The 22,352-nt window shown below is 39.5% G+C and overlaps 1 protein-coding gene across 2 annotated transcripts; it reads right to left on the reverse strand.

The window, feature by feature from the left end:
- Positions 1 to 4,451: 4,451 nt before the first annotated feature.
- On the reverse strand, positions 4,452 to 15,606 carry si:dkey-208k4.2 (P43 5S RNA-binding protein-like). 2 transcript variants are annotated; one of them, XM_048614371.1, is made up of 9 exons: positions 15,387 to 15,606; positions 15,204 to 15,304; positions 13,900 to 13,993; positions 12,604 to 12,692; positions 11,854 to 11,927; positions 11,339 to 11,419; positions 8,884 to 9,119; positions 7,817 to 7,870; positions 4,452 to 5,458 (listed from the first exon to the last, which is right to left on the reverse strand). In XM_048614371.1, the coding sequence occupies exons 1-9, from the start codon at positions 15,498 to 15,500 to the stop codon at positions 5,234 to 5,236; spliced, it is 1,068 nt and encodes a 355-aa protein (XP_048470328.1). In that variant the 5' UTR covers positions 15,501 to 15,606; the 3' UTR covers positions 4,452 to 5,233. The 2 variants fall into 2 exon arrangements, with proteins under 2 accessions (XP_048470328.1, XP_020369559.1); XM_020513970.2 differs by lacking the exon at positions 11,339 to 11,419 and having other exon boundaries at positions 15,387 to 15,605.
- Between the last annotated feature and the right edge of the window lie 6,746 nt (positions 15,607 to 22,352).

Here is a 22,352-nt window from a genome sequence, read left to right on the forward strand (position 1 = left end):
AAGGACCTGTTTCCACACTGTGGGGATTCTATTCTATTTAGAAAAATTTCTGGTGGTTGAATGTGAATCAGAACTGACCTTTCAGAAGGAAAATTGGGAGCTGCAGGCAAATATCATAAAGATTGGAACTTCAAACTCAAGAGCTGAGCCAGCAGTTCAATTGGAGTGATATTCCTTTAATCAATTCAAAAGGGACATTTGAAACAAACAAATATGCTTTAGTTAACTTTCAAAAAATTAGATGTCTAGTTGTAAATGAGAACTGTTCTATTGGCAGGAAGTAGCAAGATTGAAAACATCCAGTTAAAAACTCACATAACAGTGACAGAAGCACAATGGCTTCCTTCTGAACTCAGCACCACTTAGTAACAGAGGGGGGACAGCAGGGAAAAGGAACAGGACAGTCTTAAAAAAATCAATTGTTTCCCTTGTCTTGCCTGACTTGCTTAACATCTAAAGACATTTATAAACGCTTTTGTATTTTTGATTGTAGACCAAAGGTAGGGAAGAAAAACAACTGTATAAAAGGTATTTCTGCACTTGAAAAGCAAATTACCAGCACTTTCTGTAAGTGTCATTTACCCCACAGGCTGTTTTACCAGCGGGGTTTAGTTGACACTAGGTGCTGTACAAAATGAAATTCAACCAGCAACAGGCTGCTGATTAACTGGTCACTCTTCTACAGAGTGATGACAGGCCTTCTGCCTGCCAGCAACTATACAATTGTGTATCAGGTAGCTGTAGCTGGGCAGCTTATGAATGTTAAGGACATAACCAGAAACCTTTGTACCGCCAACAGTTTTTTTTTTTTAAAAACTGCAGAGAAAAAGATTAATGGGCCTGAAGCCAATTTGTTTTCCCTCAGTGCTATTGTTTTTTTAAATAAATAGAACATTAAAGTTGAGCCAGAGATAATAAGAACTGCTGATGCTAGAGTCAGAGAGAAGTGTGGAGCAGGATGAACACAGCAGGCCAGGCAGCATCAGAGGAGCAGGAAAGCTGACATTTCGGGTCAGGACCAGTTACTCTGCCTCCTACGAGTGCAAGGATCTAAAGAGATGGAAGGGCAGCAGTTCCTGGCAAGTTGAAAGGATCAACTCAACAAAGCTTGGGGCAGAGTCCATTGGCTGCCTTCAGTATTTTTTTTGCATCTAGCTGTTTAGGAGGAGAGTTTGAGTGCTGGTGTTTTGAGTAGAGATTGTCAACAGTTCATAATTCAGTTGTTTGAGAGTCCGTCATACAGCATGGAAACAGCCGGTCAGGCCAACCAGTCTGTACCAACCATGTTCCCAAACTAAACTGGTTCCAACTGCCTGTGCTTGGCCCATATCCATCCAAACCTTTCCTATTCATATAGGCTCTAAAGTGGCAGTGGTTAGCACTGCCTCACAGCACCAGGGACCTGGGTTGGATTCCACCCTTTTGTGCAACTGCAGCATTTGCACATTCTCCTTGTGCATGTGGGTTTCCACTGGTTCCAAGTTCAAAAGATGTGCAGGTTAGGTGGATTGGCCTGGGAAATTGCTCATGGTGTCCAGGTTTGTTGGATTAGCCATGTGAGATGCAGGGTTACAGGGAGAGGTGGATCTAGTTGGGATGCTGTCCAAAGTGTCTGTATGGACTTGATAGGGTGAATGGCCTGCAGGGAAGCTATTCTATATTTATCCCAATGTCTTTTAGAAGTTAAACCACTTCTGCTGGCAGTTAATTCCACACAAGCTGTGGTTAAGAAAAGGACAAGGGGCAACTCCCACCCTAGAGAGAAAACATTTGACATTCACCTTATCTACACCCCTCATTTCAAACTGAAAAAGGTCACCTGTCAACCTCCTCTGCTCCAATGAATGAAGTCCCAGCCTATCCACTAACTCACACTCTGGTCCCAGCAACATCCAGTAAACCTTTTGCATCCTCAAGTTTAAAATAATATCATCCCTATAACAGGATGCCCAGAACTGCACAGTACTCAAGGCTACTTGATAAAATCTAACAATTGGAACCTGATCCATGCTGGTAAGCCAGATTCCAAAACAGGTCAACTGGGAAATTTGTTTAAACTAACTTGCAACAAATCTTAGGGCTGGATTTCTAGCCCACTACCCCACTGAAGTAGGGATCAGGAATTGGAATTTTCACCTGTCCTGTTTCCTTAAACTAAAAATGCAGGGAGGAATCTTCAATGTAATGTAGGGTTGGTCCCACCCTAGAGCTGCTGGGTTAATTACAGGATGGGAGTGTTGTGTCAGGTGGCACAATACCAATTTGAACACATTACACAAAGATAAGACAACTTATGGTGAATATCAATGTTGTATTGATGAGGTCACAGAATGATCAAGTGAAGGACTGTTCTGCAAAATATTGTGTAATGCAGTGGGTAAGGGGAGCAGAGAAAAAACCAATAGCAATTCACTAAGCAGTGCCTGGTGAGATTTAAAAAACTCAATAAAGCTGCTATAAAGTTAGTTTTAGATCTCTTCAAATCTGAGGTCTAGACTTAACTCCAGAAATACCAACCAATTTTGATGCATAAACAAGCTTAATCACTAGAGGAACAGACTTAAACAAGCCCTGTACAAGAGCAGGCATACAATCTATCAAGAAAATGAGGTCTGAAGTGTGGTTAACTATTGTACTGTCAGCTGTCTTAAATTCCAGAAGGGAAAGAACAAAGGCTTCACTGGGAGGCCAATAAAAATTGAAGCCAATTAAAACTAAAGGGACAATTTAGTTTAATAGGATTTAACTGTTATCTGGTTCCTCTTTGCAGCTTTTTTTTAAAAATCCAACCAGAATGTTATGAATGAATTTGCCTAGTGTCCTGTGATTCCAGGTCAAATAAATATGAACACAAGCCATTAGTAAAACAAAACATCCACTTTATTGGAACAAATTTACAATAATTTCTAATACTAAAACATGCTATCCAACATTTATTGTTGGAATACTTCAAGTCAACCTGTAAATTCACAGACACTAGCTCTGCATAGCTGCTTTCTCCCTCTGGTCAGCTAGTCTCTGCCTCTCACCATGCTGGTCTCCTCAGGAGATTGAGGTTTGCAGGTGAAGTGTTTTTAAATACCTTTTTAAGATTGTTTTCTGAAACTTTAGTTTTGACCAATTATAGAAGGCACAGTTTGAAACAAGTCAATCATTTAAATGGCAGTCTACTTTCAAGTTTCTTTATGTAGCAGAACAGTGCCTTTGTCTGGGTTTCCCTTGTTTAGTGCACAAGTTGTTGGGGTGGCTGTTGCCTTCTATATTATGCTAATGTCATTAGCACCTGGCTGCTGTGGATATTGTGATTTCAGAGTTTTACTTGGCCAATGTACCCAGCATTCTTGCTATTTGGCCAGCCTGAGGCTGCTTTATAACTATAAAGTGAATGTTTGTGATATGGGTATAATTGATAAATAGATTTGAGACAGAAGCTGTTAGAATTTATCTTCCAATTCCATGACATCAGTTGCAAATTCTGAAGAATTCCAAACAGTGACCTAGCTATGCAATTTTAAACTAGTTCAGGCACCAATACTGAAATTCATGTAATCTTAAACTCCTTTAAGTTTCAGGAAGGCAGCACTAGAGAAAGTAGAGCTAGGCATTCAATAAGCAGAAAATCTTGATAAATAAGCAGTTGGTGAATCAGTTATGCAGCTGGACATTTCCACACATTATCTGCACAACATTGATGGCCAAACATGGACTTGCAATCAAGTTTGAGGTTAGATAGAAGCTGCAATAGTGGCCCTGCAGCTCCCTCTATTGTCTTGTAATGGTGCAAATTTGAAGCCAGTACACTGCAGAAAGGTTAGCAAATCCAGGATACAGGGTCACACTAACTTGCCACCTCAGGTGGATCTACTTTGCACGCATACAATTCCACCTGCACAATGGAAACCATGATCTGTTAATAGTTGAGTATGTCTCAGACTGTTCAGCTGGTCAAAAATCAATTAGTAGAAGTTTGCAAATCTGTGCCATGAGTTTTGTAATAAGTTGGTGGGCCCAAGTGTAGTCAGTTTGGACTTCTGGACTATTAGCTTAACAGCAGCAAAATAAGCCCAAATTCCCAAGGCATCAGGAGCTATGCTCCCAAGGTCAGATATTCCATGGTGTTTAATAAAATGATGATTTAAACTTACCACTAAACTATCAACATTGGAGTTGGCCCCTTTAATTTGGCAAGTAACCTTTTTCCAGAGGAAAAAAGTGACCATAAGCAGGGCAGACCACAACCAAGTTTGAAACTAAGTTACTTAATGAAAATGCTGTCCTTCTGCAAGTTAGAAGTATTCCTAAAACAGTAACATGGTGAGTGTTGCAGCTTTGTCAGTTTGTAGCCTGGTGTTCATTTCATTATGGGCCATGAGACTAGGCTGGAGGTAAGTCAAAGATCTTTGGATTGGATGTTTATCATGGTTAGTTAAATACAGAAATAAAAACCAAACTTCAGTTCATGCATTTATTAACATAAACAGGAGTGCTCAGTTTATAACAAATTAAATCAAGCCACCCTTGGCTCAAATATTTGACACACTCCAATATGGGTCCAAGACCATGTGAAATCAATCTGAAACCAACATTTCCATTGCCTCAAATGAAGAATCCTGTACTGTGTTAACAAAGTCAAGTAGCCCACCACCTCCAAAGGTGAATTTGGGATAACTAATTAATGCAAGCCATTGACAAATTAAAAACTAAGTTACACCTAGAAGTATTCATGTAACACTTCCTGAAAGAGAGGCCATGTATCTACTTATGAAAGTTGAAAAAAAAACTAAGCCAAACAAACAGATCAGACTACATTTCAGCACATCTTCAGTCCATACTGGATTCAATTTTTTTCCCCTCAAAGAAACAGTTGCCAGAATACTCCAGCTTAATTTTTTTTTTTTTTTAAACAGCCATAAAAACACCAGGAGGATGGCTTGCAACCTTTAGTACAGGAAGATTGCCTAGACATGGAGGCAGAGGCACACCAAAGCACTGAAGTTACATTCTTAAAGCAAACTTCAAGAAATTTCCTCAAGCAATTGCAAATTCAAAAAGTTAGACAAAGTTCAAGTGATAAGACTCACTTTTCATACTAAAACACTAACATCCAAATCAAAATACCACCATCTCAAACTTCAAAACCTAAAGTAAAAAGGCACAACTGCACATCAAGATCGGTGGTAAATCAGTTACAAAATTAAAAATCACTTAAGGTACTATTGGAAAGAAATTCAAACTATTTTTCTTGTAAAAGCAGTTGGTTTTCAAATAGTCGTGAAAGATTGACTTCATTACTCACAGGATGTGTAATTTTACGCTCATTAAAGAGACCAGAGAGGTCACTCTCTATTTTACTTTTTGCTCTGAAAATTTGTTTCTCATTGAACAGTCTGGTCAGTTTCTCTTCAATCACCAGGTTCCTCTGGTCTGGACGCCATTTTTGTCTACATTTGTGATTGATCTGCAATTATGATTTATTCCAAATTATACAGTAGATCCAAACAAACAAATTAGAATCAAATGGACAAGGCAATAATTTTTACTGCTATTAGTGTGCAGGACTGTACATGACAAGAGGAAAGGTCCCAAATAATATTTTCATAGAACAGGCATCTGGTTATTCTACACCCAAAGGCAAAATGTGGCTAGAGGGAGGAGTGAGTGATCCCTGGGAACACAATAGGAAGATAGAAGAATGAATATTTTACCAATCTCACCAAGGTATATAGCAGTATTTAAAAATCACTGGATTTGCATTGGGACAGTCACCAAAACTTGGATATGTTAAGGAAAAATAAATTCCACCTGAAGTTTGACCCAAAGGTATGGCATTCTAAATGGTGGAGCAATTGGAATCAAAGCTCAAAAGACTACAGTTAGACAGATATTGGCAGATTGTGGGGCAGGAGACTACAAAGCAAACCAGGCTTGATTTGAAAGTACATGAATTAGAGGGGGTGTTTAACTAGAAGCAAAATGGAAGTCGCTGAGCATGGGGGTGGTAAAGTAGAATTTGGGCAAGAGCTTCAACTTTTACTTAAATAGAAGCTAGATAGAGTCAGTTGTACAGCACAAAAGCAGACCCTTTGGTCCAATTTATCCATGCTGACCAGATATCCAAATTAATCTAGTCCATTTGCCAGCATTTGGCCTATATCCCCTGAACCCTTCCTATTCCTATCCATCCAGATGCCTCTTAGCTGTAATTGTACCAGCTTCCACAACATGACTTGGATAACAGTTGGAGTTCCTTCAGGCCTTTAGTATAAGGCTTGATGAACAATAATCCAAGGACTGAGTAAAAAAAGTCTATTGTTGAATTACTGCAATTGGTTGATTACAGGAGTATGACCCACATTACTGCAGATGGTTAAAGTCAAAGTAACATCTTGTCCCCCTGCAAGAATCTTTTACTGTGTCCACATTTGTGGGCAGGACAACTTATGATCAAAAGGAGACACTTACCACTTGCTCCAGTGTCCATCATATCAATTTAATCTGTAACCAAGCTAACATGCAATAACCTACCTACAAGACACCAAGTGATTTTTCCTCTACTGCACAAGACAAAGGATTTTTTTTTAAAAAACCATAAATGGTGACAGGAATCAGAGCAATAACTTAGTGTATTAAGTGGCATACCAATACAGATGGCCAGTCTTAGTGAAAGATACATGAACTCCTTATACTTGGGAGGATGAGAGAAGGCATTTGGAGAAAAACATTGAGCACAAATAATTAAGACCATCTAGTTTGGAGGACATCCTAGGAACTGAAGAATTAAGAAGTTTTGCCCAATTCATCCATGTTTGAGTCCATGTGAACAGTTTGAAAAAAAAACTGTTGACATGTGGAATGCTTTTCCAGATTCAGAAACTGGAATAAACCAACCTTTGAGCCTGCTCCACCATTCAACACAGCCACATCTGACCATCCAACTGAGTACCCTGTTCCTGCTTTCTCCTGGATCCTTTGATTCCCTTTAGCCCCAAGAACTATTAAACTCCTTAAACCTTCAAAGCATTGGCCTTAAGTGCTTTGTGGCAGAAAATGCTACAGGCTCATGATTGAATTCTTTTCTTAACAGCTTTGTGGCTCAACCCACAGCAGATGGACTGCAATGGTTCAAGACAACAGCTCATCACCACCCTCAAAGGCAACCTGGGATGGGCAATTAATGCTGGCTGGCCAGCAACATCCACATCCCAGTAAAAAGAGAAACTTAAATTCAACTAAGTGGACTACCCCATATCTTTAGAGCATGGGCCTTTGTTCTTGACTCCCTGGTTATGGGTACCTCCTTTCTGCATATACCCTTTCTCGATTATAGGTTTACATTGTATCCTCGGTCATTCTAAACATGACTGTCACCCAGCTGATCAAATTTCTTCATACAGCAAAATTGCTAGGCCAGAAATCTGTTTGGGATGGTTCTAGAGGGTGGGAGAATTGCAGAGGATTGACAAGGGGATGATGAGGAAATAACAGGGCAGGTGTATTAGCTCAAGTGCAACAGCTTGAATGGCTTCAAGTGCAATTCAAAGATGATATTCTGACATGGATCAATAGTGAAAGAGGCTGAATGCACAAGGGATCAATGGTAAATAGAATTAGGCAGCAGCTCAAAAACTAAACATCTTTTTTGGAGCCCAGACCCTGGATGACAGTAAAATCCATCAATTTAAGTTTGGCAGTCAAGAGATTTAATACACCTTCAACTATTTTAATGAAACTCTTCCATTCAAGTGAATGGAATTGAACAAGGTGTCAAAGCCTTAAATGAAAACCTCAACCACAGTGAAAATTTAAAGTGACCTACATTTAGTTTCTTCCTCTCAGGATCATGCACTACAAGATGGCGGTGAAGACTTTCCTAAAAGAGAAAATTGAGTGATGAGCAACATGCCAATCTTTTATATTTAAGATTGTTTTCAGCTTAAAGGAAATACCACTCATTAAGATATCAGAGCTTAATTCCCCCTGCAGAATCAGTCAACCTGCAATAAAAGTTGCACATGATGTTGTAGCCATAAGCTTATCAATAGTGAAGTGAATGCTTAACAGTTCCAGTCCTGTTTAATTTGTGTTTCAGGGAGTTTGCAGCATGAAGCTGTCAGCTGCTGCTTACTTTTAAGTCCATATTCACAATATTCTCCCTTGGAGAATACTGTTTATTGGAAATGTTGCCCAACTGAAGGAAGAGATAGAGGATTCCTATGTGTCAGCAAGAAATTAATGAAGAACATTATGGAATACTGTGGTCTAAGTTGAGACAGAAAGTTTGTATGGCTGTTGCAATATTTGGAGTTCTGAAATTATCTACTCAAGTACTATAGGTGCTCAGTTTAAATGTATGCAAAGCTAAGATATTAATAAATAGTGATATGGGACTACACTGGTGAGCCAGAAAGTCAGCCAGTAGATTAAACATCTGTATTTCAAACATTTATATAATGCAAACTTTGCCTGGTTGATGCATTTCATTGTATATTTGCTAATGCAAACTTCCACAATTATTCACCCTTCCACTTTCAAGTGGGTACAAGTTAGGCCCCAAGATGGACATCATTCAATGTCCAACCCAGCTTAAAATCCAGGAAGCAGCTGGTCAGATATCTGACTTTGGAATTTAACAAAAATCAATGCCATCAAAAGCACCTCCCCAGCAATATAGCAAAATAGCCACTTCACCTTACTGAAGTGTTGCTGTTTGTTCTCTACTTTATTCAGTTCGTTGCTCCTACTGCTTCACACCAACTTATTAATAGGTTTGCTTCAATGCTGTCCAGGTCCCAAAAAATAACCAAACCTCAATATTGATTCACTTATTTAAAATACCATTTTAATTACACTTCTATCACCTTCAGTCAAATCAAATCCCCTTACCTTCATTACAAAAGCCTTTTGGCAGTCTGGAAAGTAACATTTGTATTCAAATATCTTGAAGTGATCTTTTCTGATGTGATGTTCCAGGTTAAAGGCAGTTGTGAAATTTAGGTCACAGTTCTCCATTGGACATGTACGCCCAGGACCTTGGGCCCGATGGATCAGTTTGTGTCTACGCAAGGCACTGAGGCTTTTGAATTTCTTTTCACAATTAGCACAGCAATGTTCAACTGAAACTGTAGGCAGAATGCAGGAAACAAAATCAATACCAACTTCTATTGCCAGTTCAAACTAAATCATTGAATAGCTATTCAAAATAATAATTGAACATTCCTACAGCTCAGTGGCATCAGTCTTTGAGATGGTGAGATGAATTACAAAGGCTTTATTAATAGGAGAGAGTGCAAGACCAAGGTGAAGTTTAATTTTAAGATACTTGCTAGACCTCAGCTAGAATACTGTACACAGTTGTGGGCACCACGAGATGTTAATGTGCTAGGGTGCAGAAGCAGTTTACAAGACTGGTTCCAGGAATGAGAAACTTCAGTTGAGAATAGATGGAAGTAGGCACTTAAGGAAAATTTGATAATTTTGTAGAACTAGTGGGTCAGCAGATAGGGGGAAGCAGGACATAAACTTGACATGCAAAGGCTGATGGGACAAAATTTCATGTCTAGTTAAGGTCCAGAAGGCATTGCCTGGAAATGAGGAGCCAGGTTCAAGTAAGATGTTGAAGATTGCATTGGATGATCATTTGGATGGAAAATGGTGCTGGGATGATGCAAGGCAGGATATTGACACTGATAAAACTGGTGCAGGCATGGGCTGAATGGCCACCTGAACTTTAACAATTGATACCATGACAGATGTTACTGGAGCCAGGTCTTTTGAAAGTATTACACATTTTACCATCAGGTTTACACAAGGTCTGGACTGTTTCCTCCAGCCTACATTGGCACTGAACCATGTACTTTAAATATTAGTGATTTCCTCCATCCTCCAGCCTCCACCCCAAGGTTAAATTCATATACAGCTCAGTTTATTTCACAGCAATGACCCTGGTAATTTCACCAAACCCTGACCTGATTCAGGGCTTCCTTGGAGGTGGCTGAGGATCTGTGTTCTAGATCAAGAGTATGCCTCAGACACCTGACCTTTGCTCAGGTGTATCCCAAAACAGTCAAGGATTGAGATGGGTGGAGAGATTGGCCAACTGAGTAGCCTAGTGCAGCGTTTCACAATCTACCCAAAATATTCCTTGACTGGGTAGCTGATAGTCATCTCCCTTTACCCAGACCAACATTCTGATCCATTTGCACTCCAAGGTGCAATCAAGACAGGAATTGAAAGGTAACATTCAAGTGACTTGGATTTTATTTGCACCTATTTTGCTACCACATCTAGCTGAAACGGACATGTTAGATTCTGGAGTACAATTAGCATAACCTACTAAAACTTTCCCTGAAGATTGCTTGGCTTGTCCAAATACCCTATTCAAGGCACTGTTTCAAAATTGTGAAACTTCATTTTCTATTGAAGCAGCACTTGTCTTTAAGACTATTCTTAAACACTGGACACTTTATAGGCAGCAAGCAATTTTAAGTGCACTTGTGAAGGCATATACTAAAATTGATGTTCACTTCTCCCATGCCCCAAATCAAGAGAAATAATTGCAAGTGAATTAAGTCACTGAAATGATTGCTTGCCATTCAGACTCCATGCAATAGCATTTGTGCCTACAGTGGCTCAGACTAATCTGAGGGCCAATAGTGCAGTAGAGCTTCCAAATCTATGATAGCCCAGTAATGATCACAAATTGACTGCACCCTGGAGTTCAGAAATTTAAGAGGTTTGTCAAGTTAGTCAATTTCAGCAATAGAGCAGTAGTGCTACAGTTGGTTTTCCCATTCATTGGTACAGGTTTTGACCAGTGTGCATTTTTCAAGTCAACAAGATTTTCATACAGGAGGTTAGACTAAATGCAAATTGAGCAAAACCAAATACATGTTTATACAAGCCAGAGGAAGAAATGTGAAGTTGACTGCAAGGAAACTAATCCAAGTTAGCATGTTGTGGGTGCCTTCAGAGCACTCCCTTAATGGTAAATTCTGTGAGCATACTATTTTGCAATTTCACCCAGCAGTGCCTATAGGCAAACTGCTGAAACTACTTTGTTTGCTGTAATACTGGCTTTACAACTTAAAAGCATTTTATTTGCTTTCAGTAAACTGACAGAATTACTCTGGCAAGGAAATGATTTGATAATTAGTAAAACAAGAATCAAGATCTATTGCACACAATTCTGATTATGCAAGCCAACTTTCCAATCTCAATTCATGGAGAAATTTTAGGACAAAAGCCTGGTCAGCAAAGTATCAACTGATTCCACCTCACTGGTAATTTCCTTCATGCATGGTTCTTTGAGCAATAAGACCTCAGTCACTGGATCTCTTACTTGGATGAATTTTCAGATGCTTTTGTAGTTGTGTCCATGTGGTTGCAACAAACTGACATACTTCAGAACTGCAAGGATAGCCTGGGTGTGGGAGGGGGAAGAGAACAAGAATATCTTTTAAAGCAACGGAATGCACAAAAACCTTGGGGATTTTTGTTTTTTTAAAAAAGGTTCAACTTCTGAAAGGGGTGGCTTGAAAACCTCATGGCTGGGAACAAATGATAAGAGCATCAGCTGTTTCTCAAATGGGTGACAATATTCAAATTCAGTTGCAGGTTTAGGTCTAGTCCCAGGGTTCAGCAGCATAACAAAATGAACCTTTGATTAAAGGCCATGTTTGTTGACTGTGCCAAGCAAAGAGTTGAAATGACAGCCAGGATTCCAAAATGACAATTAGCAACAGAAACAAGCACAAAGTGGCAAGCTGTATGGAAACTGAAGAGGTTATAGATGAAAACTAGCAAGAGTACGAACACAGAATCAAATGCATGTTGAATTTTATTATCTCCCTTTACCATCATGTTTTCTTTCATGCACTTTGCGTTCATTTGGTGTCTTAAATTTCATTTCGCACCCCTCCTTCTGGCACCTAGTGCAGAAAATAATTGGACAAGTGTTATTTAGTCAAAATTTGTTCACTGATCACAGGCAAGGTCAGCAAGGCATTATACAATTTGAAACAATCTGGTTTTAGGCACTATGCCTCAGTTTTGACAATACTTAGAACAGGAATACAAGGTGTCTGCCTTTGAAAAGGCAAAGATTAAAAGGAAATCTGAATTGAAAATGAAATAATCAGGTCTAACAATACTGAAGCAAAGTCAACCTTTCCAATCCAAGGTTGCAGACCTCAACATCTAACCATTTCTCACTAGAATGTCACCTGACCTACAATAGTTCTACATTTCCTGGGGGCCTCCAGTTCACTTCATCTTGTTTGAAGGCACTCTGCTTCCAGAGCATGTCAAAATGTATGTCAAGCATTAAAAAATAAGTAATCAGTAGCTCAACTAGCTCTTCACTTGTTGGAACTGGTAGCTTCTGCAAATTACAGTTGCAGAGCTTCCAAGTGCCATTATTAGCCTTTGACAGCAGCTCAAAAGGAGTGCCATTTCCAATAAATGGAGTGAGTTATAATCAGCCAACTAAGTGCTGAATATTCAACTACCACACCCAAAGTTTCCATCAACATTTAAGGTTTGCAATTCTGCCTTTTTACAAAGAGGCTGAACATGTGGAAGAGCACCCAAGCAGATTTCACTCACTCAAAAGCAGGCTCTTTGAAGTGCTCATAGCTATGGATTTTCAAGTCACGACTTTTCTTGAATGTTTTCCCACAAGCTTCAGAAGAACACTTCAAACGAGAAAGAGCACAAACATAGCTTCAGTCCTTTATTTGCCTCTGAGGGTGTAGTCCATGATTAAAAATTTTGAAATCAACTCATCCTAGACACTTAAAGACAGGAAGTTGCATCCATTTTTAATTGCAGCTCCTAAAGAATCCCCAAATTCTCACTGGGAAGCTTGCTGTTGCTGAGTAACGTTGTCCAACATGTACTGCAGAGTAAAGGTGGAAGCAAGCAAGCATGAAAGGAGAGTTTAGAAGTGGTGCTTAAAAAGGTCCCTCTTCACAATAAAGGGGACCAGTGGCACATCACAGGAAGACAAGGGAAGGCACTCATCAGCCATGCATCCCACCAGCAGTTTCAACCAGATAGAGGTTACCATCACAGGTATTCTCTGGTCTAGTGCTGTAGTTGTTTCATGTCCTTTGACCAGAACAACTTCTGTGCAATATATACCTGTAAGCAGGCAGGGGGGTGGTGGTGTGAAGATGGGGAGAAGGATGATCTAAGATATGCAAGTGGCACCAAAAATGGGTCCACGACTTTGTCAGTGACATTCAATCCTGCCAAATATCCAGTACATTACTGATTAGGCATGCTCAACTAGATCACAAGGTGATTAGTTAGCACCACTACCTCAACATCAGGGACACCAGTTTAATTCCAGCCTTGGGAGACCAGAGTTTGCACAGTCTGTTTCTGTCAGACACTCCAGTTTCCTCCCATAGTCCAAAGATGAGCAGATTAGATGGATTGGCCATAGGAAATGCAGGGTACAGCAAAAGGGTGGGGTGGGATGGGGCTTGGTGTCAGTGTAAGATGCTTTTGAGGGTTAGTGTGGACCAATGGGCCAAATTTTTCCAGTCAGGATTCTATGATTTGATGGGTTTTACAGGCAAGGATAAAGGTTAAATGAAGGCAGATATTACATTGCTCAAGCTAAGCACTAGGTGTAGTTTGTTATCTTTTCTTCCTCCACCCACCCCAAAAAATTGAAATCATGTCAATCCCAAGCTAACCTCCCATTAAAAAAGTGTAATCATCAATTTCAAACAAGTGCAGTAGCACACAGAAAAAGTAAGCTCCCATTTCAGTTAGTCCTTGTTTGGATCAAAAAACTCAAAAATCTCAATGATATAATTACATGGTAAATGCATTTTTGACAAAAGCTACCCATTTAAAACCATGTTATCTACTGCCCATTCCTCAACTTGCCTTGTAGGGTTCTTTGTTTCCATGTTGATACATCATGTGTTTCTTTAAACGTTCATTGCTAACAAACGCTTCTGTGCAGCCCTCAGCTTTACATCTGCAAAAATATTTTCCAGGTGATTCAAACACTTGTAGGGGCTAGTTTACATAAAAACCTCAATCTCAATTTGTCCAATTACACTTTGATTTAAGCCATATCAAATGTCTTAATGAGATGTGCAGTTAGGGCAACAGAATTGGGGATCTGTCTTGCCAATATTTCTCACCACAACTGAATGTGGGATCTTGCCCTACACAAGATGCCCGATGCTTTTTGTGTTTAGAAAAAGCATTAAAGTGATAGTAAGCTGCTAAATAGCTTGGTTTGGAAGAGAGATAATGTGTTGATAGGATAAAACAAAAGCAGAGGAACCAATCACAGTTGTCTGTTTGTGTTACAAACATGTGACAGTCTAAAGTCATGAAAGGTTTTTTATTAATACAAGGTCCTTTAAGCAAAAGCTTCTCATTACCTCCAGTTTGAGCATACAAAAAGCAGTTTTAGAACAAGCCACTTGCAACTTATTTCATTGCTAACATTGTAGCATGGAGAACATTTATAGAATCTTAAGTGGTCAATTTAATTTGCATTGTTCACTGTAGGAAGTGTAATTGAGCCATTCATAGCTGACAGTTAGAATGCCAAAGTTACTTCAAGTTACAAAGCCACTTTTCCCAAACCAAAGGCAGCTGCCTTAAAACATAACAGTAAATGGTTCCGTCTAGTGGCAACCAAATCTAAGGAGTCCACCCATAACCATTTAACTCATGGGTACTGCTGCCTAATAGGTGTTATCAATAGATGACAGTGCATGCTCAAAAACAAGTATTTTACTTTAACAGAAACACAGCTGTGAATGTTGGAGATCTCAAACAAGAAAATGTTGAAGAAACTCAGGTCTGGCTGAATCAATGGAAAGAAAATAGAATGGTTCAGAGTGAAAATACTTCACACAAAGCATCAACAATTTCTCACACCATAAATACTGCAGAGTTTCTCCAATACTTGTTTGCTGGATTTCACTTTATTACTGACTTGGAATTTGAAATCAAATATTTACTTCATTTCCTGGTTTATTTTCTCAGGGTGTATGTGGGTGACAAACTGGATTGAAGTTTTTTTTAAAAAGAGTGTTGTGGATACTAGTTTGGCTAGTCAACCAAGGAACTTAAATAGGTTCAAAGAAATGCCTATCCTGAGAGATAGTTACACCCCCAACTCCCAAACAAACCAACATGGTCACACTCAGTCCCCAAACAGTACTCACCCAAATCTCTTCTGTCCCAGGTGTTGGCATAGATGTCTCTGTAGGTGAGACTTTCGAGTAAAAGTCTTTTGACATTCCCCCTCATCACACTTGTAAGGCTTCTAACAAGGAGAAGTATTCAGAAGTTAGAAAGAAAATTAAAGGATAACTTCAAAAGACATTCTCCTTCAACAGAGACCTCACCTGCCCAGTGTGTACACTAAGGTGTTCCTCCAGCTTCCAAGTTCTGGTGAATTTGGCCAAACAGCCTGGATACTCACAGGGAACTTGTTTCAATAACTTGCCTGCAACCTCCATTCTCCTCTACCTCTCAAACTAAAAGGAATACCCCAAAGAGATGTTATTTATGCACTTGAGGAGCCAGGGGGATGGGGAACACAGTTGTCTCTCAACTGCACTCCAATAATTGGCAAAACAAGGATCTACTATTTAAATTGTATTGTGGATAATAGTCAACCAAGGAACAGATAACTGATCCTTTTCAGGAGCTCTGAAATGAAGGTTAATTGGTCCAGATTAAAGCTAGTGATCAAATGTCAGACAGCTGCCTCAAATATTCTTAAAACCCTTTCCTCAATTGAGCTTTGGAGGCTAGTTATCATTTTCATTAGTGGTGTTTGGGCAGTTATGTTGGTTCACTTACTGAATGTTTCTGGCATTATTTAGGAAATAAACATAGAGAATGCTGGAAAAATTCGGTAGGTCCGGCAGAATCTTTTGGAGAGAGACAAACAGACTTAATATTTTGAGTCTGGCATGACTCTTCTTCAGATCTGAAGAGGAAAGTTCGTTGGATGAGTTGCATCGTTCTTTCAAGGTATTTTCTCTTTAGCATTATGAAGTTCCAATGACTATTTAAAAATAATCTTGCACAGGGCTCAACTTTATGATGTATCTGATCATGTCAAATTGGTGTATAAGTTGCCATTCTCTCATAATGCATTCAAATGGTTAATTTTATCAAACCCTGCTGCTCCCAAAGAGAAAAGCACTTTTGGGGAGCTATTGTAGCGTGTAAACTATCCATCTGTAAATAACAAGAAAGTTACAGGTAAGGTCAACAGGTCTGGCAGCATCTGAACAGAGAAATCAGAGATAGCAACCGCAGGAAGTGCTACACCTGCCCCCACACCTCCTCCCTCACCCCCATCCCAGGCCCCAAGAAGACTTTCCATATCAAGCAGATGTTCACCTGCACATCTGCTAATGTGGTATACTGCATCCACTGTACCCGTTGTGGCCTCCTCTACATCGGGGAAACCAAGCGGAGGCTTGGGACCGCTTTGCAGAACACCTACGCTCGGTTCGCACTAAACAACTGCACCTCCCAGTCGCGAACCATTTCAACTCCCCCTCCCATTCCTCAGACAACATGTCCATCCTGGGCCTCCTGCAGTGCCACAACGATGCCACCTGAAGGTTGCAGGAACAGCAACTCATATTTCACTTGGGAACCCTGCAGCCCAATGGTATCAATGTGGATTTTACAAGCTTCAAAATCTCCCCTCCCCCTACCACATCCCAAAACCAGCCCAGCTTGTCCCTGCCTCCCTAACCTGTCCTTCCTCCCACCTCAAGCCCCATCCCTATCTCCTACCTACTAACCTCATCCCACCCCCTTGACCTGTCCGTCCTCCCTGGACTGACCTATCTCCTCCCTACCTCCCCACCTACACTCACCTTTACTGGCTTCATCCCCGCCTCTTTGACCTGTCTGTCCCCTCTCCACTTATCCTTTCCTCGATCCATCTTCTATCCGCCTCCCCCTCTCTCCCTATTTATTTCAGAACCCCCTTCCCCTCCCCCATTTCTGATGAAGGGTCTAGGTCCGAAACTTCAGCTTTCCTGCTCCTATGATGCTGCTTGGCCTGCTGTGTTCATCCAGTTCTACACCTTGTTATCTCAGAGAAATCAGAGTTAAGGTTTCAGGTCCGCTGACCCTTCCTCAGAACGTTCCGAGGAAGTGTTACCAGAGCTGAGACGTTAACTCTGATTTCTTTTCACAGGTGCTGCCAGACCTACTGAGCTTTTCCAGCAACTTTGTTTTTGTTTCTGATTTACAACATCCACAGTTCTTTCATTTTTACAGGTCAGGTCAATCCTTCTTTCAAACATCTAGAAACGCTTTACAATTTTTCCACAGTGAGATTACTAAACCTAAATGTTGCTTCAATGATCCCAGAATACTTGCTGCTAGTATTTTGCTCAGAAGTTTATTCTGTGCCCTAATGGCATATTTATTAATTCACAGGATACAGGAATTGTTGGTGAGGCCAATGTTTATTTCCCACTCCCAACTGCCATTGTAAAGGGTCCATGATCCATTTTCTTGAATACAACTTGATAGCTTGGTAGCTACTCAAAGGGCAGTTAAATATCAACCACAAGTAAGGATAGCAGATTTCTTCACCTGAAGGACACTAGGAAACTGATGGGCTTACACAACAATCCAACAGTTACATGGTCACTATGATGGATATAAGTTTTTTTTTCTTTCATTCCACCTTCATTTAATTAACTGAACTTGCTAGGTGCAGTATGACTCAAAATAGATAACTCCAGGCCTCTGGATTACTTGAGGGTGACATTTCTGAAGAAGGGTCCCAACCCGAAACGTCAGCTTTCCTGCTCGTCTGATGCTGCCTGTCCTGCTGTGTTCGTCCAGCTCCACGCTGTGTTATCTCAGACTCCAACATCAGCAATTCTTACTATCTCTGTTTTTAACTGGCTCTTTTACTTCTCATATCTTTGTTTTAAAAAAAAACTTCCTGGTATGAGTTCTATGATGTGGTAAATCAATAGGACAAGACTTACTGCCTATTTGCACCTTGTTGCAAACAGTTGCGATCACTTGAAAGGACACCCACATTTCCTGTTAAGTGTAGCGATGGGCATATAAATATCATATCAGAATAATGAGTTTCTTTTTCTTTTACCACATAAGAGAGATCACGGATTTTTAACTATAATATAATATTCCAATATACTTTCAGCTGCTGAAGTGAAATCAGCACTCCCTTGAGGCAGATGTATTAGCCAATTTGCAAACCCTTATAAAGTAGATGAGATGAATCACCAGTTTGCTTTTGTTTTGTCATGTTGATTGAAAAACATACATTGGCTAGCATTCTGGGACAATCATCTGCTCTGTGAATTTCATATTGGGTCTTTTTTATTTCTTGCTGAAAGGATAAAACCTCACTTAAACATTCCATTCTAAAAGCACAGCCTCTGAGATACTGCACAAAGGTTTTGTTCTACATTAAATGTTTTGGCTTTAAAGTTAAGGATTAAACTCATAAGCTTGCGTTCAAGTAAGAGTGCTGTCTGCCAAGCCAATTTAATACTTGTAGGTGACTTGTGGAGTTTTAGTGTTATGGTTTAGGAAAATATCAGACAATTTACACAGAGCAAGGGACCACAAACAAAAACCTAAACATGACCTGATAGTACTTGTCCCTTACCATAACAATTCATGCAGAGATTGCCTAATTCTCCAATGTCCTAACTGCAATGTTGTAGATGAGACTTTTTGTTTTTATTGATCTGAAGCACAAGTTTATGTAAAATCAAAATAATTGGTTTGTGTTGCTATTTGCTTTTAACATTTTTTTTATTTATTGACAAACCAAGGTGGAACCTTTAAAATACAGAAAATACATTTCGTATATCACAAATAATTCCAGTTCGTTATAGGGTTGGAACAAAATGTACAGTTTTAACTATTATGTTGTGCTTCTTAAGTTATAGTGACATTGTTCAACCTGTTATTATACACCACACCCAAACATGAAGTGAAATCTGTCTCACAAGAAGACAAACTGTTGCTAGATCTTTCTCAAGGTACAAAGAATTCAGACGATGAACAAATTCAAGATGTTGCTGATGTTTATTGGTTACATGTTTTGATTATTACATTTTTACATTTCAAATGCAACAAAGTTAACATGACATTATGCAGCAAAGGCTTTTAGTTTATTTAAAATGTAAACACTGGAATTATTATTAAACACATTAGCAAGTCACTCGATGCCACCATGATGTGGACAATGATGTATATTTTTCCTGCTTTCTTGGACCAAAAGACTTTTAAGAAAGGACAGCGCTGTGTTTGGCACTGACATAAATAAACTTCATGTTTGTGAAATTAAAGGATGTATAATATTTAATTCAAGAACCATGTAGACAGCAACCAAACACACCCATATAGGTATATTTTTCTCTGCTTTCACACCAGTTAGTTTTCTCTTCCACCTTCCTGGACAATGCAAAGACTTCTAAAAGATGCCGTGCTGCCTATCTGATAATAAATTGAAGATAGGCCGAAAGGTACTCCAATTCTATATGAGTAAGACCCTGCACAATCTTTTGAGACAAACCCTATTCCCTGTCCACTCTCGTGTATGTGTACACGCACAAAGCTCTTCCCTTCTGTTTGACACCCAGAGTGAGCTTCAAACTTCACATTCCTTCCAGAACAAGATCACTGACTAACACCTCTGCAATATATTAACTGCTAATTTACACTACTACTGAAATCTTTATCAGCATTCCTTGCATCTTCAGTCATCGTATTGATGTTTGAGGGTGACACTTTAAATAGAATTGGGGAGGAGAGCAATGATTTGTTTGACGTTTGGCACCATCACCCAATGTTTGTTTCATTAAGACAGGTCCCTTTTAGATTCTGAGTCCAGGATATGTTACAGGGCAGGTTTCATGATGCTGATGCAAATTATGCTTCTTGTTGTGTTAAATTCATTTACATAAGAGTCATTTGTGATCAGGCTTCTTTTTATTCAGTTGAGTGTCTTGCCCTAGATCTAAATGATAAATTTGATCAATAACTCTCAGGGCAAGGTTGACCAAAAGAGTTTTGAACATTTTATTTCACAATGTGAATATTTTCACAATTATTAAAGGAAATTGACAAAATCTTAGGTCTACAAACCAGACATTCCATTTAGGAGTCAAATTCGAAGCATCATCGTATTAGTTATCAGAAAAGAGTCCACATAAAACAGGACAGCACTGACATCTGCTGGATGCTGATGGAATGTATTCTTAATTTTTGTAAGAATATAATAAGCACAGTGGAAATATCAATGGCTTTGGCATAATGTAAGCACTAATTTTGTTTAAACCTACACCCCATACTCTCTTTAATAAGCTTCCCTCCAAACCGCTATGTAATTAGTTGCTGAAACCATCCACATATTCGACTTAAACAATGATTTAGCAAAAAAAACCACACCTTCAGCACTTTCAATGCAAGGAATGTTTTTCAAACTTGTAATTCTTCAGGTTGTTATTTTAAATGTGCCTTCTTATCAGTAGAATAGTGACAAGTGAAAACAATCTACCACTGTTCATATTGAAGCCAGCCTTTGTAATCTGGAAGATAAGATTTTCCCTTAACTTTCACAGTGTCTTATGTTACTTTGTAGCTGTAACTTCTCCATAGAAATATGCTTTTTATCTTCATTGCATTTTCCATCATTTTTAATTTATTCTTGTAATGAGAAGGATGTTTCTCCTTGTGGGAGAGTCCAGGACGAGAATGCATCGTCTCAGAATAAAAGGGGGCCACCTTTTTAAGGCGGATGAGGAAGAATTTCTTCTCTCAGAGAGTTGTGAATCTGTGGAAATCCTTACCACAGAGAGCTTTAGTGCCTGGATTGTTAAATATGTTTAAGGCTGAGATTGACAGAGTTTTAATCAGTAAGGGAATCCAGGGATGTGGGTGAAATACAGGAAAGAGGAGTTGAGGATAATCCAATCAGCCTTGAACTCATTGGATGGCAGCGTATATTTGATGGGCTGAAAGGAGCAGAAACAAGCCAAGGTCTTCTGTACTTATGTCATGCCTCTCTGCCATACTGCAGCCCTGGGCTTTCCCTGATCTTAATCGCTCCTCCTACGGCGACCATGCTGACAACTGCCTGCTGCCTGTAGCCTGCAATTCACTTCAAAAATCTCGCTGCCTCTTAATTTCCTGTCAGGCATTCCATGAAACGTACCCCGTGACCAAACTTTTGACCATCCATTTGTGTATTTTCTAATGTGGCTCTGTGTCAAAGAGGTGTCTTGGGATGTTTTACTGATGTGTGGTGCTTTGGCAACGCAAATCAAAGTTTAATATTTCGGAAGCACAGAATATAACAAAGCCAGAATACTTTTACCTTCTATCGTGGCGTACCAATGTGCTGATGTTACTTGCATCGATACATCAGAGTTTGAGACTGTTGTGTTGTATGCTTCAATTCTACATTGGCTAATAATATTCCTATGAGATGGTGTTGCTAATTCAGTGTATTTCTCTCTTCCCTTCTCAAAAATGTGGATATTAGCAAATCACGGTGCCACTCCCCTTTAAAATTCTGCGGGTAATATCCTCTCAGAATGTGGATGATGTTTGCTCGAGGCAAGAAACTGTGCAGGGAGCTTTTTCAATCTGGAGATGTTGGTGTGCTACACCTATCAAAGAGGTCTGGCCAGCCAGGAATCTCGTTTGCCTGCTGTTGGTGTGTCAGAATTTACACATTGGTAATGATGCTTATTTTGCTTATGTTATGACACACCTTCCATGGCCACCATGCCCTCTCATGGGACTTCAGCTTGGAGCTACAGGTCCAGAACTGGTCGAGTTACCATTACATCACAAATCATTTTTCTTCTAAGCTCTTTGGATGGTCCACATATGCCACTCAGCATGTGGACACACTAATATCCAGCTTTGGAAGCTATTGTTGTGTACCATGCACTAGCAGGAGAAACTAGAGGCCACGAAAACCTCTTAACTAAAATTATTTAAGGTGGACCTTCTTCCTTGGCTATTCCTCACAAATGTATTAACTCAGCCGATTGCATAGAATCAGTCGCAAGAATGTTTCACAAATTGGATATAGCTTGTGTTGTTTTTACCTGCAAATTCTTACTCACTTCCTGAGCTAACATCTCTGAATTGAGTCTATAAAAATGTTGTTTAATAGATAATGTGTCCTCAATATCAATATCATGTATAGCCAAAAACATTTTTCCTGACCTATTCTCAAAAAATGATTTATAAGTTTGTAATGACTTTTGTAACTCACTTTGATTAGTTTTCTGGAAGATTGAACAGTATATTACGAAGCCTTGGGAGTACGT

Source organism: Rhincodon typus, chromosome 30 (assembly GCF_021869965.1).
Source record: "Rhincodon typus isolate 14 chromosome 30, sRhiTyp1.1, whole genome shotgun sequence".
NCBI classification, from domain to species: domain Eukaryota; kingdom Metazoa; phylum Chordata; class Chondrichthyes; order Orectolobiformes; family Rhincodontidae; genus Rhincodon; species Rhincodon typus.